The sequence below is a fragment of the Cetorhinus maximus genome, chromosome 8 (genome assembly GCF_964194155.1).
Source record: "Cetorhinus maximus chromosome 8, sCetMax3.hap1.1, whole genome shotgun sequence".
Taxonomy (NCBI): domain Eukaryota; kingdom Metazoa; phylum Chordata; class Chondrichthyes; order Lamniformes; family Cetorhinidae; genus Cetorhinus; species Cetorhinus maximus.
This window is the reverse complement of record NC_135886.1, coordinates 96,180,082-96,207,661: the sequence shown is the minus strand read 5'-3', so window position 1 is coordinate 96,207,661 and position 27,580 is coordinate 96,180,082. Positions and strand designations below refer to the sequence as shown.

The following is a 27,580-nucleotide window of genomic DNA, read 5'->3' as shown; positions in this document are numbered from 1 at the left end:
CACCCCCTCCAATGCAATCACATCCTTCCTATAATGTGGCAACCAGAACTGCACACAGTACTCCAGCTGCAGCCTCACCAAGGTTCTATACAGCTCCAACAATACCTCCCTACTTTTGTAATCTATGCCTTGATTGATAAAGGCAAGTGTCCCATTTGCCTTTTTCACCACCCCACTAACATGCCCCTCCGCCTTCAGAGATCCATGGACACACACATAGGAGAAAAATTTGCCCAGTTAAATACAAATCAAATTTACCAGATGTTCTTGATATTTGAATATAGAAGATTGTGTATTATCTTCTGTGAGAGGAGAGAAGTGTCACAAGATTTATGCTTCATTGTTATGTTGGAATCAGAAATATATGATGATTTATATTAGTGTAATTTGAATCAATGGCACAATGGCTGCCTTTAAAGAAGAGATGGTTTGAGAAATTTCCTCTGATTTAATACTGAGCAGACTGAAGCTGTTATCTTTGGTCCCGCCACAAACTTCTCTCATTGGCCACTGACTCTAATCCTTCCCTGGCATCTGTCTGAGCATTACTGTTCACAACTTTGGTGCCATATATGTCTCAGAAATTAGCTTTCAACCACATTTCCATGCCATCACCAAGACTACCTATTTCCAGATGCACATCGTTGCCCAACTCTATTTCTGCCTCAGCTCATCTGCTGGAAACACTCAGTAATGCCTTTGGCACCTCAAGACTTGATTATTCCAATGTACTTCTGGCAGCTTTCCATGTTATACCCTCCATTAACTTGAGGTCATCCAAAACTCTGCTCCCCATATCCTAACTCACATCAAATTCTGTTCGCTCATCATCCCGTGCTCACTGACTTACACTGGATCCCTGGTTAAGCAACACCTTGGTTTCAAAATTCTCATCCTTAGTTTCAAATCCCTCTGTGGCTTTGCCTCTCCCCATCTTTGTAATCTCCTCCAATTTGACAACCATTGAAGATATCAGCCCTCCTTAATTTTGGCCTCATAAGCATTCCTAGTTTTAATCATTACACCATTGGTGGCTGTGCCTTGGCCCTAAGCTCTGGAATTTCCTCTCTAAGCTTCCCTGCCTCTCTACCTCACTTTCCTCCTTTAATACACTCTTTGAAACCTACCTCTTTGAGCTTTTGGTCATCTGCCCTAATATCTCCTTTTGTGGCTCGGTGTAATATTTTGTTTTATGATGCACCTGTGAAGGATCTTGGGGCATTTTATTCCGTTAATATCCATATATATAAAATAGTGAGCTGTGTTAACGGGGCAAGCAATGGTGTGTCTCCTCAAAATGTCAGATTGAAGAATACTTATTGATGTGCATGGAGTCTAAACCAGGAAGTATAAATAAGTATAAGATTGAGAAAGTACCTAAAAGTAAAACGGGATCATGAGCTTTATAAGGCATAGAGTACAAAAACAAGGAAGTTATGATGAATCTTTATAAAACATTGGTTCGACCTCAACTGGAATTGTGTCCAATTCTGGGCAGTGCACTTTAGAAAAAATGTAAAGGCTTCAGAGAGGGTGTGAAAAAGACTTATGAGAATGGGGAATGAGAGACTTCACTTATGAATGGAAGCTGGGGTTATTTTCCTTAGAAAAGAGAAGGTTGAGAGGAGATTTGATAGATGTGCTCAAAATCATGAGAGGCCTCGACAGAGTACAAAAAGAGAACTGCCCCTTTTGCTGGAGGGTTCGAGAATCAGAGGATACAGATTTAAGGTGATTTGCAAAAGAAACTAAGGCGACATGAGAAAACCATTTATCTAATGCAGCAAGTGGTTAGGATCTAGATTGCATTGCATTGCCTGAGAGTATGGTGGAGGTAGATTCAATGGTCGCTTTCTAAAGGCAATTGGATAAGCACCAGAAGATAAAAAATGTGCAGGGTTACAGGGAGTGGAACTAGCTGAATTGCTTTGTCAAAGGGCCAGCTCAGACTTGATGGGCCAAATGACCTCCTATGTTGTAACCATTCTATGATTCTAAGTTTGAACATTTAAATCAATATAAAATCATGTAGTAATTTAAAATAAAGGGTGAAATAAAGAAAAGGAATGAAAGATGGGATTACGAGCAAGGTAAGAGACATATAAAGTAAAACAATATATTTTTTAAGTACTTCAAAATCTTCAGCAATAATTAAAATCTGTATGAATCTGACTCTGCATTTGGAAAAGTGAATTTTCAGTGTTAGAGATTGTTTGGCAATAATTAGGACCTATCACACCATTCATTTGCACTTGAATGATGAAGTCCTAACATTTTCTGCCATGTTTAGTTGCATATCTAATGGGTAAGATGTGCAACTTCATGCTTTTATTTTGAACGCCAAGTCGCTATGTGCGGTACCGGTATAGTGAAGTTTGTGACAAGCACGATAAAGTGGACAGCAACTTTCTGATTGCTGTGTTAAACTGCCTTTGTTCAGAACTGGGAAGTTGCTATCCGATTTACTCCTTAATAATGTTGAGTGCTGATAGTCGTACCATTACTCTTATCCCCAAATCCAGGCCATTTGTGATTAAATATTGGGAAGACTGAAGCCATTGTTTTCAGCCCTCACTGCAAACTCTGTTCCCTAACTTTGACTCCATCCATCTTCCTGGCAACAGTCAGAGAATAAGACAGTGTCTTCACAACCTTGATGTCACACTGATCCTGAGGTGAACTTCCAATCTCATACTTGTTGCATCTTGAAGACTGCCTATTTCAACCTCTGTAGCATTGCTCAACATCGCCCCATCTCAGTTCATCTGCTGAAACCCTCATTCCTTCCCAACCTCTAGACTTGACTATTCCAATGCACTCCTGGCTGGTCTCCCACATTCTACCCTCTATAAGCTAGAGGTCATCCAAAACTCTGCTGTCCGTTGTCACGGGGGATAGTGCGCTGTAATATCAAGCCCTGAGCCATGACAAATGTGAAAAGTTTGAACAAACCATCAGATTGCCCCAATTCTACCTAATTTTAATTTAGGTTAACAGAATACGAGCACCAGGTTTTTAAACTTAATAAGTAAATAACTGTTTATTGAACAAATTGTCTTTAACTAGTGGCAATAGAAAGAAATATGAACTGCTGACTTCCAACACTATAACTTAAACTCTACCCCCTTCTTAAATCCTCACACACATGCAAGACACACAAATAAGCATGGATTTTAAGGGTAGGATAAAACAGTTCAATAGCACCAATTCCAGAGTACAGGATTTGATGGATTGATTTTGATCAATGTATTCCAAATTCCTTTCAGTTCTTGTTGATGACAAGAGGTGGTCTTCCAGCACTTTCAGTATTTGGCTCACTGGTTGAGCATTTGCCTTTCAACGTCTCTAACAGTGATTTTCCCCTTCGCCTCTTGACAGTAGTTTTCAGAGAAAGAGCAGATTATAGAAATATGAGGAGCAAAAGCCAGCTAGCTATTATTGTGGAATTACTAGAATCTTCCACACACAGGAGAAAGAGGTTTTAGGTCTTGGTCCTTTCAGGCTAGGAGTTATTCTGCTCACTGCTCTCACACAAAACTTGGTCACCTGGTCAGGAGCCAATTAAATTGTTGTTGCCAGGCAGCTCCTTTGGTCCACGACTCCTTTCTGGAACCATCCTGTCTTTCATGGCACACTGTTCCAGGACTGCAACATTGTATACATCTCTCAACCTGTTCCAGTGGACATGTCTTTCAAACTGCAGCCATTGTAATTTTAATGCTCAGTCCAACAGAAAATTAAAAGATATGTTCTTTACAACAGTCCAACAGAAAATAAAAAGATATGTTCCTTACACTGTGTCTTAACTTGCAGTAAGTTCTGCTCACCATCACCCTTGTGCTTGCTGACTTCCATTGACTCCTGATCAAGCAACGTCTTGATCTTAAAATTCTCAACCTTGTTTTCAAATCTCTCCAAGGCCTTGCCCCTCCCTATCTGTATTCTCTTCCAGCCCCACAACCCTTTGAGATATCGCTCTTGTTATCCTGGCCTCTTGTGCAGTCTGAATCATAATTGCTCCACCATTAGTTGCTATGCCTTCAGTTGCCTCAGCCCCAAGATTTGAAATACCTCCCTACACCTCTCTGTCACTCTACCTTCCTTTCCTCTTTTAAGGTACTTATTAAAATTTCGTCTTTGATCAAGCTTTGGTTATCTGACCTAATATCTCCTTATGTGACTTGGTGTCATATTTTATTTGATAATGCTCCCGTGAAGCACCTTGGGAGGTTTCAATACATTAAAGGCACAATATGAGTTGTTTCTATTGTTAACTATAGTGAAATACTTTTTGGGAAATATGTCATTCAAAATTACTCCATTTTCACTAAATTTTAATAACCTTACTTCTAAAGCATAATTAGTAATGGAAAAGTTCCTACTTTAATTTGCTTTTATCTCAGGGAGTTTCATTCTTGTCAGAGTTTTGACCTGTTTCATCTATTTGTGGGGAATCATGTTGTGGCGCCCTCTGTCGGCGGCTGTGGGGGAGAGCGGGCGCCACAACGTGCTTGGTCGACGCCTGCGCAGAGACGGCACAGCCGGGTTGTTGGAGCAGAAGCTGGGGAAAGGGGGTCAAGGCAGATCGCCGAGCCGCAACCATGTTACAATTCAGGGTGGTGTGGCAGAAACTGGCTCCACTGAGCAGGGCATCGTCCATTCTAGTGAGGAGTAGCGCCAAGAGACGAGGTAAAGGGACGGGGAGAGTGCAGTTTGGCGGGTGGGTCTAGGCCGCGGGTTTGCTCCCTGGTCATTGTGGGCCCCTTTCAGCCAAGGTCGTGGGAACGTCTTCGGCAAAAGTTTCTATTTTTGTTGACTCAGTATGCGCAATATTTGCCCAGTCCACTAGTTGCTCAGCCCCTCACCCTGATGTGTTTCTCTCACCCGTTTACCTTCCATTGATTGATTTTTGTTGGTAGGTTACACTCCAGAAGCAGCAACAGTCGTGACCTGTGCATTAGAGGATGTTGATCTATCTGTGCCCTAGGCATTCTGAGAATTCACTCACAAGGGATCTGTTACCTAGGATTTTACACAGTGCGAGCTGCCTCAGTCCTATTCCTATAATTGCACAGCCGAAATGCTGTGATTTCAAATATGCATAAAGTACTAAAATAATTCATACCTGTGTAGAGGATCTTTCAAAATACCTGGAAATGGGAGCAAGTCCTTCTTTTGTGTGTTTTTCTATTTGAGCATTTATTTTAATATCAGATGTGGATTTGAAGTCAATTTTATGACCAGTTGCACTTGAAAACAATCTAAATCTTACACTGGTTGCAGGTTGTGACCATTCACAGCAAGTAAGCACTTGGCATTTTTTTCAACCGGCCCAAGGTCAATGCCACCAAGAACTAACTGGAGTTGTACATGCAAACATCTTGATCACCCAATGCAAAAGCGAAATATTGCAGAGGCTGGAAGTTAAAATAACAAAATGTTGGAAATGCTCAGGTCGCATAGAAACAAAATTAACATTTAAGTTGATGACCTTTCATCAAAACTGGGAAATGTTAGAGATACGACAAGTTTTAAGCAAATAGAAAGGGAGAAGGAAGGGACAAAAGGGAAAATCTGAGATTGGGTACAAGGCAGGAGGGATTAAATGACAAAAGGCGAGGCAAAAGAGAGTGTTAATGGGGCAAGTAAAGAAACAAAAGATGAGTCTACACGATCCATAAATGGCGACAGTCGAGCCATTATTAGCACATGTCTGAATAAATGATTATGGGTAGTGGTTGTCATCTGAAATTGTTGAGTTCCTTGTTGAGACCATAAAGTTGCAAGTTGTCTAATCGAAAGATGAGGTGGTGTTCCTCGAGCTTCCTTTGGGTGTCATGGGAACAATGGCTAAGGGCAGAGTGGGAGGAGGAGAGAATTAAAATGACAGGTAACCGGAAGCTCACCGGGTCATGCTGGCAGACTGAACGGAGGTGTTCTGCTAAGCAAGTATTCAATTTAAGTTTGGTGTCCCAAGGGTAGGGGAAACGACATACTGAGCAGTGAATACAGTATGTTAAATTGAGAAAGAATTGCAAGTACATTGCTGTTTCAGCTTGAAGGCTGGTTGGCATCCTGGATTGTGGTAAGGGAGGTGGTGAAAGGGCAGATGATGCATCTCCTGTGATTACACGGAAAGGTGCCATGGAAACAGGAGGTGATGGAAGAGTGGACCAAGCTGTCATAGAAGGACTGTTCCCTACGAAATACTGAATAGGAAGGTGGGGGGTGGGTGGTTGGAGTGGAAGGTATGTTTGGTGGTGGCTTGGCACTGGAAGTGTCAGAAATTTGATGATGATCCATTGAATGTAGAGGCTGGTGGGTGGAAGGTGAAACCTCTCGTGGTCCTTGAGTGAGGGAAAGGGGTGAGAGCAGAAATGTGGAAATACAATGGACATGGTCAAGAGCCCTCTCAAATACAGTGGAAGGGGAACCCTTGGTGGCTATCCTTGATTAGCTCATGCATTGCTAAATGCTCATTAGTTTTATCTTATACATTCTAAGATGTTGCCTACAATTGAATAAGAACATAAGAAATAGGAGCAGGAGTAGGCCAGACGGCCCCTCGAGCCTGCTGCACCATTCAATAATATCATGGTTGATCTGATCTTGGCTTCATCTCCACTTCCATGCCTGTTCCCCATAACCTTTGAATCACCTTTAGTTCAAAAATCAGTGTATCTCAGCCCTGAATATATTAATTGACTCGGTCTCCAAGCTCTCTGGGGTAGAGTTCCAAAATTTCTTGACTCTCTGAAACTCTGTCCCCTAGTTCAATATTCCTCCATACATTCTCTCAGCATGTACAATGTCAAACCTCCTCATAATTTTATGTTTCAATAAGATCACCTCTCATTCTTCTTAAATTTCAATGAGTATAGGCCTAACCTGCTCAACCTTTCCTTGTAAGACAACCGCTTCAACCCAGGAATCAACCTCGTGAACCTTCTCTGAACTGCCTCAAATACAGGTATATCCCTCCTTAAATAAGAGCAAAAATAAATAAGAGCAAAACTGTACATAGTACTCCAGGTACAATCTCACCAATGCCCTGTGCAGTCGTAGTGCAACTTCCTGACTTATACTCCAGCCACCTTGCAATAAAGGCCAACATTCCTTTGGCTTCTCTAATTACTTGCAATAACTGCATGTTAACTTTGTGTTTCATGTGCAAGGTGATCCAGATCCTTCTGTATTGCAGCATTCTGTGGTCTTTCTCCATTTAAATATATTTTGCTTTTCTATTCTTCCTATCAAAGTGGACAACCTCACATTTTCTCACGTTATACTCCATCTGCCAAATTTTTGCCCACTCGCTTAACCTACATCCTTTTCAGACTTTTTGTGTCCCCCTCACAACTTGATTTCTTTGTATCATCAGCAAATGTGGCTATAATACACTCAATCCTTTTAACCAAGTCATTAATATAGATTGTAAATAGTGAGGCCCCATCACTGATCCCTGTGGCATCCCATTAGTTACAGTTTGCCAACTTGGAAATGACACATTTATCTGACTCTCTGTTTTCTGTTAGTTAGCCAATCCTCTATCCATGCTAATATATCATCCTCAACCCCATGAGCTCTTATCTTGTGCAGTAAGCCTTTTGGAAATCCAAATAGGCGAGATTTTTGCACCCTCAAAGCTTTGTCAAGCACAATTTCTATTTCATGAAACCATGTTGACTCTGCTTGATTGTATTATGATTTTCTAAATATCTTGTTACTACTTAATAACAGATTCCAGCATTTTCCCATTAACAGATGTTAGGCTCACAGGCCTATAGTTTCCTGCTTCCTGTCTCCCTCCTTTTCATGAATATGGGTGTTAAATTTTCAGTTTTCCAATTCACTGGGACCTTTCTAGAACCTAGAGAATTTTGGAAGATTATAACCAGTGCACCCACTGTCTCTGCAGCCACTTCTGAGACCCTAGGATGCAGGCCATCAGGCCCAGGGGATTGTGAGCCTTTAGCCCCATAAATTTGTCTAGTGCTTTTTTCCCAGCGGTAATGGTTGTTTTAACTTCCTCCCAAATAATGTTATATAGAGTATAGTTAGTTGATTTAACTTTCTCTCCCAGTGACAGCAGTGATTAAGTGGTGGTGTTCTCACTCTGAGTCAGAAAGTTGTGCATTCAAGCTCCACTTTCAAGGCTTAAATACATAATCTAGGTTTGCAGTACTTCCTGCGGAAGTACTACACTATTGGGATGGTGCCTTTCGGATAAGAAGTTTATCTTAAGAGGCCTGCTCTCTCAGATGAACATAAAGGATTCCGTGACACTCTTTGAAGATGAGCAGGAGATTTTGCTTGGTGTTCTGGCCACTGTTTATCTCTCAACCAATATTAAACACAGATTATCTCATTTATTTAATTGCTGTTTGTGGGACCTTGCTGTGCAGAGTTTGGGCGCTGTATTTGCAGTATGGGTGCTGTATTTCCCACATTACAACAAGCTGCTACATTTCAGAAGCATTTCATTGGCAGTAAAGTTCTTTGGGTGCTGAGGTTCTGAAAGGTGCTAAATAATTGCAAATTTTTTTCTTGAGCAGCAGTATATTGACTATGCTGTAATCCCATGGCATAATTTGCTCATGTATTGACTGAAAAATTCTGGCTAGGGCCTTAATATCCCCTCTCTGATCCAGACCAGCATGCACAGTATCTGAGCCCAGTGATACATCCTTATTTATTTTGCCTTTTTCCCAAAACAAATTTATTTTTTTACAGCTATCTAACAGTTGTTCCATATTCCCCAATATGTTTTCGTTTGCACCATTGTTTGTGAAAACTCGTGCAAAATGTTTGTTTAATACGCCTTTTCCATATCTTAATCCTTCACATTTAGGCTCACTCCTTCATTTCTGAGTGGTCCTACTCTCTGTAACTATTCCTTTACTTTTACATAATAACCCTTGCTACTATTCAATATTATCTATTATCTTCATATTTCCTATTTGTCCTCCTACTTTCCTTTTACACTTTTACATCACTCATGATTATCTTTGGTATTTTGCGCCCATACTTTACTATGACTTCCTTTTAAGTTCCTGTTTAGTTTTAATTTACTTATTCATGAAACTGTTCTTTGAGGCACACCCTTTCACTTTAAAGGATTAGTCCAGCATAGATATTTTTTGCATTATCTCACCGAACCAACTTGGGTGCTGCACCGAACATAGAAACCATATTCCAACAAGGACGAAAACCCTCCCAGAATCTGCCATTGCACTGCAAAGAATTCAAAATTCAAAAACTGTATCCTTGATACAAGTATATACAGCTAAATATCAGAAAATTCATACGGCCTCAGCTTGTAAATACTGTCAGGATATGTATTTGTCTGCATTCAGGTTCGTTTGTTACAGTATTGGCTCCCCTTGCTGTATAGAAACGTCAGACCATTGATGTGCAAATTTAGAAGTAAAACTTCTGTTTTATCGCCATGTTAGAAGTATGTCGACCATTTCACATACTGCAAGTTAGTTTAATGGACACTGATTTATGCAGGCAAATCAGTAATTTGTTCATTATTTTGTTTTCATCTTTTGATACATATTAGATGAAGCACAGCTTCCTATACAGCACTCGAAACAATCCACCAGAGCTTTGTTTCTGGCAGGTTTGAATCTGGGAAATCAATTTCAAAAATCCTATTTCCAGTTTACTGGGAGAATAGGATTAGGTTGGAGAAGCTAGGGTTGTTGTCCTTGGAACAAAGCCGAGAGATTTGATAGAAATGTACAAGATTATGGCAAGTTTAGATAATGTAGACAAAGAAAAGTTGTTCCCAATAGCTGATCGTGCAAGAACTAGTGGGGACAGATTTAAGATTTTGGGCAAGAGATGCAGGGGGAATGTAAGGAAGAACTTTTTTATGCAGCAAGTTGTAATGACCTGGAATTTGCACTACGAGGGTGGTGGAAGCAAAGGTGATCAGTGATTTCAAAAGGAAATTAGATGGACATTTGAGAAAAATAAACTTGCAGGGCTACAGGGATAGAAGTGGGGTTGACTGGATTGCTTTACAGAGAGCTAGCATGGCCTCTAAATGACAATGACTCTATAACTCTGTACTAGCTCCTGCAACTGCTATTGCCACATCCTCCCAGTCACTAATATTAGGTTTAAAACATTAGAAAATTATTTCATATACCCAAATATTCTAGTCCAAAACGGCAGGTCTGCTGCAGCCCTTTGAATTGCACAAGTGCACCATGGGATCTTACAGTTGATGGATTGATACCAATTCGCTTTATTTTCTCTAATTATGTACGTTCTGAGTGTAAAATCAAACTTAAGATGAAACTCTAAGTAATATATTTAATGATTTATACTATGGCCTCAATAATCCATCAGCAATGATTGTATTGAAAGGCAGAGCAAGCTTGATGGGCCATATGGTATACTCCTGTTCCTATTTCTTATTTTCTTTGTGTTCTTAACCTAATAATTTTGCCTTTTAGATATAAAATTATTCTGCTACAACCCTCTTGTGAATCAAGTGATAATTTTCTTCTGTGGTTTGATAGCGGTCATTTCACAGTTTATCACTGTAATTAAAGCATTGTTTTCACTTATTGAGACAATGGTACATGTAATATGAAGTAATGTGGCTGTTTAATCTCGAGCTTCATTTTAATATTTGACATCGTCAAATGCTTGATTGAATTATAACCTTATTACTCTTATCCAGTCTTCCGTAATTCTCTAAGTATCCATCATCAAAGTCTGACTTTTTTTGCAATAAATTTTACTCTTCAGGCACTTTGTTACAGCGATGGAAGTTTCCCTTAGACCAGCAGATGAACAGGCAAATGGCTAGCGGCGTTGAACCTGGTGGCTCTGGCACTATTTATTTAGTGCTTTTTGGCTTGACAAGTTTAGGAGCTGGTGCATATGTAAGTAGCAGGGATGTATAACATAAGGAATGACTTTGCCACCCCTCCTTCTGTCAGTAACTTCCTTTTTGTTTCCTTCAGGATTTCCTAATATTTCTCTTCTTTCAGCTAACCTTTGATTTCTAGGTACTTCTGGTAACTGGAAAAGAGATTATAAAATACCATTACATAAATCACTCAACCTTCCTTATTGTGTGACCCTTGATTTCATTGGCCCTTTGGATCCACTTTTTGATTATAAATTTTATTGCAATAGCAGCTAGGAAATGGGAAAAGGTGCTGTTCCTATGTCATGGGATTTTGGGTTCACTTTATTGATCTAAAATTCAAAAATCAGGTGAATGCATAGGAACAATTTTTTTTTTTTCAAAAAGGTTGCGAGTTATGGTAGAGATAGCGTTTCCTTTGAATGCAGTAGACTCCTTCAAACTAACTTTCAGTTTGTACGGTATGGGTGACAGAAACATAATTTACTCCAGTAGTTTCCTAAGAAGTATAAGAAATCACTCACTCAATTTTCCAGAACCACTTTATCCAATTCAAGGTCGTGGGGAGTTGGAGCCTATCCTGACAGGCAATGGGTGCTAGGCGGGGGTATAAGAAATCAGTTGTGGCCAAATAAAATTACTTTTCTGTACTGGCTGTTATTTTGAATGTTGAGCAGTTTAATTCAGTGCCTATTTAAAATAAAAACTATTGTTTTAAAGAAAAGCCTGAATGAATTGATTAGAAAAAGGATTATTCAGGAGGGATTGAATGGATGTGACCGAAATTCAATGTGAGCACCATTTTACGTTCAGTACTATGCCTTGATTTAGCCCCACTTTTTGAATTAGGATTTGGCTGATAAACTTTATAATTTCAGTTTTCTGCAACAATGTGAGCCTAATGCTTATACTGGAATTAAAAACAAATGGTCTTTAGTGTGTACTGTACCTATAGAATCAAACATTTTGTGTATGACATGTTTCAGGCTTAATGTGCCACATTATACATTAAGTAAAGCTGAAAAATATCAGCCTTTTCTTAGTAGTTCAAATTTACAGGGCTACATGGAAAAGCAGGGGAATGGCGTCAGGTGCATTGCTATTGCAGAGAGCTGGTACAGACACGATGGGCCAAATGGCCTCCTTCAGTGTTGTATTCTATGATTCAAAGCAACTGGTGCTGATTACTGAAATATGATCAGAAAACATCCCATGGAAAAGGAATTGCTTGAAAGGCTGAAATAGCAAACTAGCACATTATTAAATTTACTTTTCAAAGTAGTTGGAGCCACCATTTTTATTTCTGACCCAGCTGAATATATAGTTGTATAAACATTAGAACAAATATTGCAAAGGATTTCCTCTTAAAGTCATGAAATATGCCTATATAATTGCCTTTATGGATTATTTCATGCTGGTTATCATTGACCAGAAATGGAATTGGACAAGCCATACAAATACTGTGGCTACAAGAGCAGATCAGAGGTTAGCAATCCTGTGGCGATTAACTCACCTTCTGACTCCCCAAAGCCTCTCCTCCATCTATAAGGCACGAGTCAGGAGCGTGATGGAATACTCTCCACTTGCTGAAGCTGCATTCATGCAGGCAACACTCAAGAAGCTTAACACCATATAGGACAAAAGAGCCCACTTAATTTGCACCCCATCCGCAAAAATTCTCTCACTCCACTACTGATGCACAGTGGCAGCAGTGTGTACTATCTACAAGATGCACTACAGGATCTCACCAAGCCTCCTCAGACAGCACCTTCCAAACCCACGACTGCTACCATCTAGAAGGACAAGGGCAGCAGACAGATGGGAATGCCACCACCTGGAAGCCCCCATCCAAGCCACTCACCATCCTGACATGGAAATATGTCGCTGTTCCTTCATTGACGCTGGGCCAAAATCCTGGAACTCCCTCCTTAACAACACTGTGGGTGTACCCACACTCCATGGACTGCAGCAGTTCAGGAAGGCAGCTCAGCACCACTTTCTCAAGGGCAATTAGGGATGGGCAATAAATCCGCATCTAGCCAGCAATACCCACACCCCGTGAATGAATTAAAAAAAAATAATGTTTTTACAGCGGCCTATACGGGCCTTGAGACCTGGTGCTCCTTGTCTGCAGTTTTTCTCCTTGTCTGCAGTTTAAATTTCTCTCATCGGGTTTATTATCCCTTCTTTGCCTATAGTTGAGCCCAGTCATGTCTTGTCTGGAACCTTATTTTTACATTTGCTGTATTTGTCTGTACCTGACTTTTTTTTTAAACCTCATTCTTATTTTGTCCATTGTTTGTTGCATTCCTTTGAATTATTTTAAAATGTATTTATTATGTAGGTGTATTTACACCAACTTTTTAAATTCAGTCTGATCTCCTATACACAGTTAAGCTCACCATTCCACATATATAAGTTTCTTGATTGTTCAGAGAAGTCCACTAAGTAGCAAAACAGATAAGGACAGTACGCCTTTATTTGCTGAGGGGAATGCTTAATGCTAAAAATAGCTTACAAATTACTTTATATCTACAATTGTAGCACACAGTGGGCAGCAATTTTGAGAGCATAAATATAAAGTGAAAAGGAACGGAGGCACATGTTTCCTCTGCTTCTTTAGTGTCACAGAACATCAGCTAGTTTTTCACTGTTTTGCAAGGAAATAATATTCTTAATTTTCAAGCAAGCATGGAAATTTAATGTTAAACTTCAAGCATCAAACAATGGAAAGGGAATTGGACCAAAAGTGAAATAAAAGGGCTTTGAAATTAAAGGGTTTTCACCACTTTTTCCAATTCAGTTTCTTCCTTTACTATTTTCCTGATTAGTTACTTCTTTACTTTTCTATGCTTCCCTACAGTTTTCAAGCATTTCAGAATGCCTGCTGTAGGATCCCCCTCAGGGTGCTTGATGTCCACAGGTCTGCCAATAGACAGCAGCAACAATCTCATGTACTGCTTCATTGTTGGTGGAACATTTATTGGGGGAGTTGCATATGTAAGCCAGTTTTGCCCTTCTGTAGTTGTGTTTCAAATATTCCTTCCCATGGCTAGGCTATTGGAACCTATTATACGTTTTTTTCCCCAAATTGTGGTGTTTGGTTCATGCAGTGTCGTCACTAAGCTATCAATGAAGTGTGACAGTGGGTATGGGAAATCTTCATACAATGTCATTTTGAATTAGAGGAAACAGCTTCTGTCATAGTAATAGAAATTGTTTCTTTATAAATTCAGGCTTTAAGGAGAGAATATTTTGAACTTTAATACCCAATTACTGATGATTTCAAGTGTAACCCAGTGGTGGTACTGGCATGAGTGATTTGAAGTCATGAATAAATATGCACGATATAGTTTATGTAGATTTCCTCACATGGTGACAGCTGTGCAGGTGCATTGTTTTCAGGATGAACAAGATACACTGGATAAAAACAAAAAATATAAAAACAAAAAACTGCGGATGCTGGAAATTGCCAAGTATGCACAAAAAGGAGGGAAATGGAAAGATTATAATGGGAGGTGGCAAGACCGAAATAAATTATTGGTGTGTGGAGGCTGCTGAAGGTGAACTGGTTTAGCCATTTATTACCAGATCTGTCAGCATCACATTAAGCGCTGTCAGTCCCTTCCTTGTCCAAATTCCTCACCAATCCAATGTCACTTGAAATGCAAAGGTAACTTCTGACTTTTCTCCCCTACCAACCATCTCCTTAAATTCCTAATCTCTGCCCCTTACCACACCTGCCGCCAGCAAGAAGTGTGGGATGCTCATGGATTTCTTTGTCACTAAGGTTAAGACCTTCCATTCAGTTGCCTTTGCCACATCCCTCCCTTTCCTCTTGTTGACCACACTAAACTTTTCCCAGTGTCCTCCCTGCCATAACCCTGGACCTGCATCTTTCCCTAGTTTCCCTCCTACTTCCACTCATCCCTATCTCAGTTAATTTTGTCCATGAGACCCATCTGCTGCTCTCAACCCCATTATCACTCAATTGCTGATCACCTAATTTGTTGTCCCCCTCTGCTAGCTGAAGTTGTAAACAATTCGTCCTCGATAACAGCGTCTCTTGCTTTTACATCTGTTGCCACCACCCCCCTCAAAAAAAATCCATCTTTCATCCCTGTCTTAGCAAAATACTGTTCCATCTCCAGCCTCCCTTTCCTCTCCAAAGTTCTTGAAAGTGCTGTCGCTGCTAAAATCTGTGTTCACCTTTCCTAGTGACATGATCCAAGATCCGACATGTGCACTGACAACCCACAGTTCCACCTCACTGCCTCCTCGTTCGACATGGCCTCTGTATTGTGAGCCTGCTTGTCAGACAGCTAATCCTGGATGATCTGCAATTTTCCTCAATAACACATTAGAGCTATGGTCTTCAACCCTCATTGCTGATCCATTCCCCTCTTTGGCCATTGTTTCACGTTGAATCAGACTCTTTGCTGTCTTGCTGTCCTATTTAATTCCCATCTGAGTATCTGATCTCATATCTTGTCCATCGCAAAGATCACCTCCTTTCACCCCTGTAACATCACCTGTCTCCACCCCATGTCAGCGTGTCTGCTGCTGAAACCTCATCTCTGATTTTATTATCTCTTTTGTCGCTAAGGATAAGACCATCTATTCAGTTGCCTTTGCCACGACCCTCCCTTTCCCTTTGTCCAATACGCTAAACTCACTAGCCCCTCAGGTAGTGACTGTTTCAATGCGCTATGGCCAGCATAACATCTTTCATAAACCTGAGATCATCCAAAACTTTGCTACTGGTATCCCAACCTGCAACATGCCCTATTCACCTCTCACCCATGTTCGCTGACCTACAGGGGCTCCCAGACCATCAACGCATTGCATTTCCTCCCCACCCCAAAACCTCATGACTTTAACCCGCCCTTTTTTGTAACTTCTCCCACATTTGGAAATCATTCCCCCTCCCCTCCCCCCCACTCTGCTTTGTTTTCCTTTTTGATACTCTCCTTAAACTTCTATTTCAATTTTTAGTAATCCTTCCTAATATTTCCTTTATTTTGATAGCAATTTCTGTTTAATTAAACTCATGTTAAGCACCATGGAACATTTTCCTATGTTAAAGATGCTATATCAATGTAAGCTATTGTTGAGTGGTGGGAGCAAGGGGTGATAGAAGGTTGGTGTTAGAGCAGCAGAGGGTGCATGCGGGAATGCAAGGCTTGAAGAAACCAAGAGGGTAGAATAGATGGAGACCATGAATATGTGATTGCAAGTTTCCTCCCTCTTTCTCTTGGTATACTGTTGGACTAAATTTCAAATTATAAAACTAATGATCAATTTCTAAAATTGAGTTTAAACAAGGGAATGTACTTTTGTTATATGGCTATATAAATATCAGGTTCAGCAATAACAAAGTTGCAATATTAATTACTTTTCAAACAACAGGAAGGGGAAAAGGCAACATGACTGTCAGATGAGTATTTTTGCATAGTGCACAAGATCATGATTTCAAAATTCAAAATGTTAATTAAAAAATAACAGCCATCCGAATATATGTTTCAACCTTTATAGGTCATTTTTATTTTCATTCATTAACACAATGCTTTTTTAGTGTTAAATTTTTAGCCAAGCTCATATCCACTATGCTACAAAGCAATTTAGTCCTTAATGAAGATTCTTCATTATGAAATAGTTACTTGCTCAATGCTTCCTCACCATACCCTTGGTTGGCATTTAAAAAAAACTTTTAGTTTACTCTTTCATGTGATGTGCCCATCCCAAATTGTCCTTGAACTGAGTGGCTTGCTAGGTCATTTCAGAGGGCAGCTAAGAGTCAACCACATTGCTGTGGGCCTGGAGTCACATGTAGGCCAGACCAGGTAATGATGGCAGATTTCCTTTTCTAAAGGGTATTAGTGAATCAGATGCGTTTTCATGACAACCAATGAAAGTTCCATGGTCACCATTACTGAGACTAGCGTTCAATTCCAGATTTTATGAATTGAATTTAAATAATGTTAGCTGCCATGATCTAATTCATGCTGGTAACCACATGTGAACCTGTGTCCCCAGAGTATTAAACTGGGCCTCTGGATTACTAGTCCAGTGATATTACCACTTTGCCACTGCCTCCATTTTATAATTAGCATGATATAATTAGCATATTAAGTGAAACCTAATTTTCTCTGATCTAATTCATACTGGTAACCACATGTCCATTAATCTTATTGCTACATTACTTGGTCTGGTCTCCACTTAAATCTTGGTCCTAACTGACTGTATTCAGACTTCTCGCCCTGACTCTTCTCACTCGGGTCATCCATATCTTGCCTTCAGTTAGCTGAAGCCCCAGTTCCCAACCTATAATCATTTCTTTAAGGGACAGAATTCCTCAAATTTAAGTTATATCCTTGGAACTAATCAGTGTTATGTATATTTTGATTAAAGAACTTTTACAGCGTAAATACTTTTCCCCAGTTTTCTGTTTTCCTGAAAGCACTGAAATGCTGGGGTGCATTTCTGTAAGCATTGGTCATCCGCCTGTACCTTTCCCATGGAATCATTAGTGCATTAGTCTAAACACTGGGTGGCAATGAACTGTTGGATCACGAGGGCACCACCACCCCACTTAAGTTCTTTCTGACCTGACTTTCTTCCCTTCCCCTCCTGCCCCTCACCCCATCCTAGCTCGGGCGTACTGACGCCAGCTCTCGCATCCCAACTGAGATCGGTAAATAAGAAACTCAGCTGTGGGATCTGATGGTCTGTTCATTTGTATTATACTGGGCATTGCCTTCATCTGCTGGGTCACCAAGAAAGCTAAAATGTTTGGCATGGATAAAACAGCTTCTAAATGAAATCTATTTGCATTATTATTTGAAATATAAGCTAAATGAATGACAGCAAAATAAACAGAAGGAGGGAATATGCATGAAGTTTATATTTTGATTATTAATATGTCATTTGGACTGTTGATCTGCTGCGATTAAACATACTGTATATTGTGTATCATTTGACAGGTATATAGGACAATAAAAGAAGACAAAGAAAGATACACAGAAAGAGTAGCGCAAATACTTTCAAGATCAAATGCAGAAAGGAAACCTGAAGAATTGTCAACAAAAAGTATGTATTCTTTTCCTTCACTCTCATAAAGGTGTAATCATCCAGCAGTACCATTTCATAGTTGGCATCAGTTTTTTGGCACTGTTATGATGAAAATTTAAATGTATGAATCTAGAAAGTATGAACCAGCAGGCTCTTTGACTTTAGGCTGTGGGGCATTGCAGTGGAATCAAATTCTACACTTTCTGTCTTTGCTCACATTTTCCACCAGAATCATCGGACTGCAATTAGGTTCCAAAAACCTGTCTGGTTTTGTTTTCCTTCTTATCTCCTCCGTGGCCTGGCTTGGCTGAGGCCAATTACAGTGTTCCTGGTATAACTCTGAAATCCTTAGCTTGATGCAGACTGAAATAGGCCATGGCATCTTCCTGATTGGTATTACTCTGCACGACAATTACCAGTTCATTTATTGACTGAGCCATCAGAACTATTACAAATCTATCAATCGTTTTCTTTATTCCATAATTTTGTTTTAGCTGTGAGCTCAAATTTAGTTATTTAATTATTTCCTATCATTAGTTATATTTCTCAAATTTTTTTCTTTTTATTTTGTAATGAATGCACAGCGAATTCGGTTGTACAAAGTAAGATCTTGCCATTCCAAAGTTAGGTGCAGAAACTGCTTGATTTTTGAAGCTTGCTTAATTCATTGTCACGGCAAATTGGAGCGGAACTAAAGTGAAGACGAAGTGCTTGGACAATTAACTAATAGACAGAATATCTTCGAGTAACTAGCCCTAGTTGTGTTCTAATTTTCCTTTCCCTCCTATATGAAAGTCCCTTCCTCCTGTTTTATAAAAGCTTACTTTCTTCAAGCTATATGCAAATTGGAGCTGTTGAGTCTTGACCATCTATATTTGCTAAGTAAATATTGAAATGTGAATGCATTGTGACTGATCCTAATGAGTCTTTAAAACTGACATTCGCATGAATAACAGTGTCTAATTTATAAGTGTTATAATGCTATAATGTTATAAATGGTAAGTTGTGCTTTCTTTTAAATTTGTAGGTGAAAAAGAAGAGGAAGTACCAGCAGAAGGAGGTGAATCTTGAATTGCATTGTTGCTTTATTCTCCCAGTCTGTGGCATCATCCACAGCTACGTAAACAGACAGCACTGTTCAGAAATAATTCCAGGGGATTTCATTTTATTTTTATTTCACACTCTGCTTCAGGACAAATTAATTCATGGTTGTATACAGGCGGATCAAGAACACTAGCTTCGCTTTTATCTTGAGCATGATGCATTTCACCATGTTTGCAGGAACACATGTTGGACTATACATATGGTATTTGAGAAGCTAGTGTCAAATGGCCTGTATAGTTTTAAAAGAAATCCAGCACGACTCTTGAAATCTAATCTGTTATCTGTATGCTATCAGTATTCTAGTATTTTCAACTGGGAAGAAGTTAGTGAGAAGGGAAAGAACATTTTTGGAAATTAATCACCTTTGTTTGTGGAAAGTAGCTGCCAGGTGTAATGCAGATAGTAGGATGTAGATGGTACCTTCCATTTCATTGGAAAACATGGTGTCAGTGGAGACATTGATAAAAGCAAAAAACCGTGGATGCTGGAAATCCAAAACAAAAACAAAAATACCTGGAAAAACTCAGCAGGTCTGACAGCATCTGCGGAGAGGAATACATTTGGCGTTTCGAGTCCGAATGACTCTTCATCAGAACTAAGGAAAAATAGAAAAGAGGTAAAATATAAGCTGGTAAAATATTAAGAGACATTGATCTCTTTCATGTCTTAAATAAGATGTAGTCTTGATGTCAGCCTGATACAGAATTTAGTAGGAGGAAGGAGATTTCAAATAGTGTGCACTGAAATTTCTGCCAACAACTCTGGATGGTTGTTCTTTTATAGGTTTGAGAGAAAATAAACAATTTGCATGTATTGAAAGAAGCAAGTATGTCAAGTTAATGTAGACGGTTGTGATACAGAAACAAACCAGAGACATGTGAATTGGTATGAAATTTTCAATAAATATACGGGAATGATTAGATAAGTACGTGGGCTCAGTAACATTAAAGAGATGCAAATAAAACACAATTTCTGAGGAAAATGAAGTACCCGCTATAAAACTACAAAAATGGCTCAAGAGGAAGAATTTTAGCCCACGATAAACTGGCAGGTTTGGGTCAGGTGGAAGGTTGAAGTGTTAAAAGTCTAAATCCTGACTCCAGTCTGCCTAATTACCGCAGATTGCGGCGGGTAGAACCCTCCAAACATTCTTCCAAAAATGAGGGTTGACTTTTATGCAATGTGAACTGCCAATATGGATGTGGATGGTCACCATTTTGAAATGTGAAAAAAAACACCAGTAATTCATAGTAAATTTATGTGGCACAGTTTATGGAACAAATTAATTGTACAAAGATAGCTTTAACCAAAATCAAAGCATCAAAATTTAAAACCGTCAAATTCATTGCTTTCGGCGTCCACCGCAAAGACTTCATCGAATTCATTCTGAGTCACTTTGGCTATGGCATCATCATAAGGATCTCGCTCTGGATCAGATATTGCACTTTCACTTTCAGAATCATCCCTCCACAACAAATCAATTTCCTCACCACCCACTGCATTGGATATTCCGCATTTTTGGATGACCTGATGACATTTTGCGCACTAATAGCATCCCACAATTTGCTAATGAAACCACACAAACATCAAGTGGGGCAACATGCATATTTCCATTCTTTGTGAAGGTAGTTTCTCCGTCAACCACCCACCTGTTTCATTTGGCAGAAAGATGATCCTTGAATGGCTTTTTGAGGCATGCATCCAAAAACTACAGATGTTACACCCCTGGTATAACAGCAATGTGGGTGTTATTTCTTCGCTGGCACCTCTATCTCATCAGTATATGGAATCTGAACATGTCCCTCACTAATCTGCATTCCACACATTATCGATCCATAACTTCACCCCATCCTCATCCATCCAACCATTGTCAAGGACATGCACAAGAACCCATACGGGGAACTTGATGTTCAGCATAGCAGTAGGTTTGAAAATTGTTATAGGCTATAATTTTGTTCTGTTAGCCATGCAGGCTAGCACCACTGTGAATCTTGTCCTCATGTCCTGTTGTTTTCACTAGCACTGTTTTTAAACTTTTCAACTCCACTGTTTGGCTGCTGGGCAAATCATAATTCATGGGCATTTCATCCATGTTTGCAATGTGACTTAATAGGAACTTGTGATTTTGCCACTGTCTGATGAACCACTGGAAATTGATCATTTTGGCATCAACCTCTCTTGATAGTCTCTGAGCAATCTTGGGGTTCTGTTACAAAACCATCCTCGTTCGTGCCAGAAATTTACACCAGCTAGCTGTTGGTCTGAAATCTTTGCTGGGCTCAGGGTTGGATTTAGTCCACTTAAGTGCATATATATGCATTGCATTTCTAGTGATGATGTAACCATTCCCACAATTTTTGAGGACCCATTCCAATACATGTTTCTCAAGTTAAAGCCAGTGGCTGATCCCTGTTATGTTGGCGCATTGGTACTGGGCATCTTCTTCAGGGAAGATTCTTCCTTCTTCCATTCTCACACCAGCTTTTCGCTAACATTGAGTTTGATCGCTGCAGCTCAGTTATTTGGCGAATTAGCAAATATAACGACTTTTAGCTTGAAAGCAGCTTCATACTTCATTCTTTTTGCTGGAGGAATCATTTTCATTACTCACTAGCCATACCATTGTGGTCTGCTATGTGTGGGCATGTCTTAAACTCCTGTACAGCATCTTCGCAACACTGCCTGTATCACCTGCTTGATCCCATGTGCCAACTTACAGTATAAGGCAAGTTAAACATGCATTTCTAGGGGGAAAAGTTGAGGCCACCTCCCAATGCGAGTGTAGCACTTTGTAGCTGAAAAGCATGATTTTTGATGCCAAAAAATAGAGTTGTCTTATTATGCCTGGTTGACTTAGGCATCTTGTTCCATAGTAAATATTATACAGAGGCTGCATGCCTCATTTTTATTCACCATTTCAAATTTACCTCTGGACAGCTGGGTTTATTTTTTATTTATTTGTTCATGGGAAGTGGACGTCACTGACCAGGCCAACATTTATTCCCCGTCCTTAATTGCCCTTGAGAAGGCGATGTTGAGCTGCTTTCTTGAATTGCTGCAATCCATGTAGTGTAAGCACACACTCAGTGCTGTTAGGAAGGAAATTGCAGGATTTTGACCCAGCGACAGAGAAGGAACGGTGATATAGATTGAACAGGATGGTGATTGGCTTGGAGGGGAATTTGCAGGTGATGGTATTCCCATGCATCTGCTGCCCTTGTCCTTCTTGGTGGTAGAGGTCACAGGTTTGGACAGTGCTGCCGAAGGAGCTTTGGTGAAATACTACAGTGCCTCTTGTAGATGGTACACACTGCAGCCACTGTGCATTGGTGGTGGAGGGAGTGAATGTTTAAGGCGTGGTTGGGGTGCCAATCAAGTGGGCCGCTTTGACGTGGATGGTGTTGAGCTTCTTGAGTGTTGTTGGAGCTGCACTCTTCCAAGCAAATGGAGATTATTCCATCACACTCTTGACTAGTGCCTTGTAGATGGTGGAAGGCTTTGGGGAGTCAGGGGGTGGTTACTTGCCGCAGAATTCCCAGCCTCGGATCTGCTCTTGTAGCCACAGTATTTATATGGCTAGCCAGTTTCTGGTCAATGGTAACCCCCCAGGATGTTGATAGTTGGGAATTCAGTGGCTGGGTTGGATTTGCCCTGATTTTTCTGGACAGGAGACACACGGGGAATTTTTCACATTGTAGGGTAGATGCCACTGTTGCAGCTGTGCTTGGCTAGGTGCATAGATAGCCCTGGAGCACAAGTCTTCAGTACTATTGTTGGAATGTTGTCAGGGCTCATGGCCTTTGCAGTGACCAATGCCTCCAGCTGTTTCTTGAGAATGGAATTGGCTGAAGACTGGCACCTATGATGCTGGAGACCTCGAAGAGGCCAAGATGGGTCATCCGCTCGGCACTTCTGGCTGAAGATGGTTGCACATGCTTCAGCCTTGTCTTTTGCGTTTATGTGCTGGGCTCCCCCCTCATTGGGGATGGGGATATTTGTTTAGCCACCTCCTCCTGTCCGCCATCATTCACAACTGGATCTGGCAGCACTACGGAGCTTAGATCTGATCCAATGGTTGTAGGATTGCTTAGCCCTGTCTATTTGATGCTGCTTTTGCTGTTTGACATGCAAGTAGTCCCGTGTTGTAGTTTCACCAGGTTGACATCCCATTTTTAGGTATGCCTGGTGCTGCTCCTGCATGCCCTCCTGTGCTCTTCTTGAACCAGGGTTGATCCTCAGCTTTGATTGCAATGGTAGAGTGGGGTTTATGCTGCACCATGAGGTTACAGATTGTGGTTGAATACATTGCTACTGCTGATGGCCCACAGTGCCTCATTGATACCCAGTTTTGAGTTTCTAGATCTGTTTGAAATCTATGCCATTTAGCACGGTGGTAGTGCCACATAACAAGATGGAAGGCACTCTCAGTGTGAAGGTGGGACTTTGCCTCCACAAGAACTGTGCGGTGGTCACTCCTACCAATACTGCCATAGACAAGTGCATCTGTGACCGGTAGATTAGTGAGGATGACGTCAAATAGGTTTTTCCCTCAAGGTTCCCTCACCACCTGCTGCAGACCCAGTCTAGAAACTATGTCCTTCAGGACTCAGCCAGCTCAGTCAGTAATGGTGCTACTGAGCCATCTCAGTAATGGACATTGTAGTCCCCCACCCAGAGTACATTCTGTGCCCTTGCCACCCTCAGTGCATCTTCCAGTTGGTGTTCAACATAGAGAAGTAGTGATTCATAAACCATGAAAGGGGGGGTGCAGTAGATAGTAATCAGCAGGATGTTTCCTTGCTTATGTTTGACCTGAAGCCATGAGTCTTCATGGGGTGTGGAGCCAATGTTAAGGACTCCCAGGGCAACTCCCCAACTGCCACCTCTGGTTGGTCTGTCCTGCTGGTGGGACAGGGTATACCCACGGATTGGGATGATGGTGCCTCGGACATTTCTTGGGTCTCGGGAAACCCGCCAGCTACAGAGAGATGAGAACTGCTGGATCCAGAATTTAAGTGCCTTTGGGTCCAGTGTCTCGCCAGCCCTTTCTGATCCCCAACACCACCCCCTGCCTCCCCCCCCATCCCTTGGCCATTATCCTCAGACTCATTTCCCCGGGTCAGGTCTCAGACCTACCTGCTCCTGCAGCCTCTTCGCAAATGTCCCCCACCTGACTGGAAGCCAAGCAAGTCAGTCCACCTGGCCTCCAATCAGAGAACCTGTCAGTGACATCGCACACACAAAGTGGTTATAACCCCAGAGTGTGTGGGGAAATCTCGACTTGTGGGTTTCCTGCTGCTACCAAGCACCCTTATTCCCGGCGGCTCAAAAAGTTAAAATTCTTCTCAACAAGTGCAAACCTTTTTAAATTAATTTTAAGCAATCATCTGCCAATTAAAAAGGAAAGCCTGCAGATGCTGTAAACTGGAAATAAGAGCATAAAATTCTCCAAATAAAGCAACAATTTGTATGATTAATAAAACATCCTAAAGCGCTTCAAAGGAGCATTATCAAACTAAATTTGACACTGAGCCATGTAAGCAGATATTAGGGCAGGTGACCAAATGGCTTTGTCAAAGTGGTAGATTCTAAGGAGGTCTTAGAGGAGGAAAGAGGTGTAGGAAGACGGAGAGATCTAGGGAAGAAATCCTAGAGCCAGGGACTTGGGAAGCTGAAAGAATTTCTGCCAATGGTGGGTGAAGGAATTGAGGGATGGACAAGAGGCCATAGTTGGAGGAATGCAGAGTTCTTTGATGGCTGGAAGAGGCTAAACATAGAGCATCAAGGCCATAGAGGCATTTGAAAATAAGGATAAGAATTTTAAAATCAGTTGCTTGCATTGCCTAGCAGGTAACCATTGTAGGCCAGTGAGCAAGTGATGGGTGAACGGGACTTGGTATGAGTTTGGACATGAGCAGCAGTGTTTTCATGATGTCAAGCTTACGGGGGTTGAACGTGCAAAACTGGCCAGGAGCACATTGAAATAGTCAAGACTTGGGATAACAAAGACAACTTTCAGCAGCAGATGTGCTGAGGCAGTGGCAGTCGGATGACATTACAAAGGTGGGAAAAGGCAGCCTTGGGTCACAGCAAACCTGCCACTTTTTTAAAAAAAAAGAAGCTTGATATTTTGGGTCTAGATTCTTAAGAACTAGAAGTTGAAATATTAAGAGTCCTAGCTGTAACTGAACTAAACCATGAGGGAGGAAACAACAGGTAAAAATATTATCAGAAAAGCTGATGCCTGGATATTTTTATGGTAAAGACCATAAAAATTGGAAGGTGCACAGTTTTCTGTGTTTCTTCTTGTTCTCCCATGCTGATTTTCAGATTTTTGGTTTCTGATTAATGGACAAATCAGACCAGTTTCTGCAAGTTGCTTTTGATTGGCGTTAAATCATCATGCATGTTGAAATACACCTGAATTTGTTTTCTGCCTTGATCTTTTTGGATCCTTGTATTCAATGGCTTTGATTCAGGTCGTGAGAAGTGATGACTTTGTGGAGGTATTTTTGGGTCTAGATGTGACCTTTGCTTCGTGTATTTTATTTGCAGTAAAAAGTGAGAATGCTTTCCTCCAGGCAATGAATTTGTTGCCCACATGGATCTGATTGATTGTTGCTATCGCCTTTTTCTCCTTTGTTTTGCATTTTAGGCTATATTTCATATTGTAGGGTAGCACTGAATTGCTCTAAATCTTGCATGTCAGGCAAATTTTGTCCAACAGTTTGTGATTGCAGAATCTGCCTCTTCAGCTGAAGCCCCAAAAGAGGTTACCACTGAAGTGCCTGAACAGGCCTCAGTGGAAGTAACAGTAGAGAATTCTGAAACTGCAATCCTCAGAGATAGATGAAAGTGGTAAGGATAAGATCCAAGGTGGGTCCTGATTTGTGTTGTTTTCCCATCAAGCAGGTGAAGCTTTTTAGATGTTATTTGGTGGTCTTGTGAACCATTGAACCAAATTGATTCAAACACACTGATATCAATTACCTAGGATCATAAATTTTGTACTATTAGGATTGGGCAAATTATACACATGCATCTTCATCAGTTTGTGGTTGACATTGCTCTAAACAGAGTGGTACTTTACACAGTGTAAGGTAGCATTTTATGACAAATATAGTGTTGCCTAGCTTATCGAAAACACAAGAAATGTGGTCTACTAGTGCAGTTATTGATCTGTTGGCTTGTTCTCAGAGTAGGAGGAAAATGTAAATGAGTTTACCATTTAGATGACTGTAGGCACAGCAGAAAATCAATTAATTGTGCATCGTAGTTCCAGATCAGTGAACTTCATTCTTTTATACTTTTCTTGATTATACCAATTCAAGTGTCACATTGCACATTTCAGTTTTCTTTTTTTCATGTTTATGTCATTCATTAAAAGTAAACTACAGGCTGTTGTAGAAATATTTGTAAAAATTGTAAAAGATCTGAACGATTCCATTAGCCAAAAAGCAGTATAGTTTGGCTATTATAACACAGCCAATGGTAAAGGTTGAGTTGTTCAAATCCCAGAGGGAAACTTGAAACAACTGCCATAACCTATTTTTGCAATTTGCATGTTTCGAGATGCAGGCTTTAAATTCAGGACCACCAAGCCTCAAGAGGTTTTTTATAAAGCTAAATTAAACATTTATTAATACAAGGAAGATTTTAAGCACATACATGTGTCTACAAAGTTACTACTTTAAAAGCTACAAAAATCCCCTAATTAACCTGACTCTCAGTTACATCCCCAGTAAGGAAACAGTAAAACTCATAGATTTAACAGCAAACAGGTGGCATAGCACACCCTAGACAGTCACATTCAAAATAAGTTTCTTTCAGCTCTGGATCCTTGCAGACAGACTTGAGGCATACAGGTTGGAGGCTTCTCACACTTGTTGGATCTTAAAATACCTCCACCTTATAATCCCCTTTCTCCACTATACATATCTTTCTCTTTGAATGTACGTTTTCCATTCTATCACTAGACTTTTAACTACCTCATCTAACAATAACATCCTTTCATCCCACCAATTTTATTAGCAAGCTGAAAAAAATAAACACATTACTTGGTGTCTTCTAGCTAGGTGTTAGATTTCACCTACAGTCTTGAATTGTTTCTTTTAACAAATGCAAAGTTACACTTTACCTTCTACTCTCCTTACGTTTACCTAATTAACATCTCGAAACTACTATACATCAAAGTGCCCAGACTAGCTAGCTTTAATCCAGTTAAGACACACATAGACACACACATAGACACAGACCCCACTAGAACTCTATTTAAAAAAAAATTTCCAATAATATAGACGTTAATATCTCTTCATCACATTGCCACTAAATGTTTGATTGTTACAGGAAAAGAACGCAGGTCAAAGATATTGGGGATGATGAAAAGGAAAGGCCAATGTCAAAGTTCAATTGTTAATGATTGGCTTTGTGTAAAGGATAGCTGGCCTGTAACCTGGGGGAAAACAAGTGATGGCAAGAGAAAGAATTCGATAATTTTTTCAATGAGAAGTCTGG

The 27,580-nt window shown here is 40.4% G+C and overlaps 1 protein-coding gene across 5 annotated transcripts in view; it reads left to right on the top strand.

The window, feature by feature from the left end:
• Nucleotides 1–4,513: 4,513 nt before the first annotated feature.
• The window catches only part of aifm1 (apoptosis inducing factor mitochondrion associated 1), a 46,222-nt gene continuing 23,155 nt past the window's right edge, over nucleotides 4,514–27,580 (top strand). The window contains exons 1-4 of one of the 5 annotated variants that reach the window (XM_078547263.1): nucleotides 4,514–4,689; nucleotides 13,755–13,891; nucleotides 17,875–17,980; nucleotides 18,990–19,022. In XM_078547263.1, the coding sequence (XP_078403389.1) occupies nucleotides 4,602–4,689; nucleotides 13,755–13,891; nucleotides 17,875–17,980; nucleotides 18,990–19,022 (364 nt within the window). In that variant the 5' untranslated portion in view covers nucleotides 4,514–4,601. Of the gene's footprint in view, nucleotides 4,690–6,202; nucleotides 6,222–10,767; nucleotides 10,905–13,754; nucleotides 13,892–17,874; nucleotides 17,981–18,989; nucleotides 19,023–27,580 lie in introns of those variants that run through there. The other 4 variants (XM_078547261.1, XM_078547264.1, XM_078547265.1 and 1 more) reach the window with 4 other exon arrangements.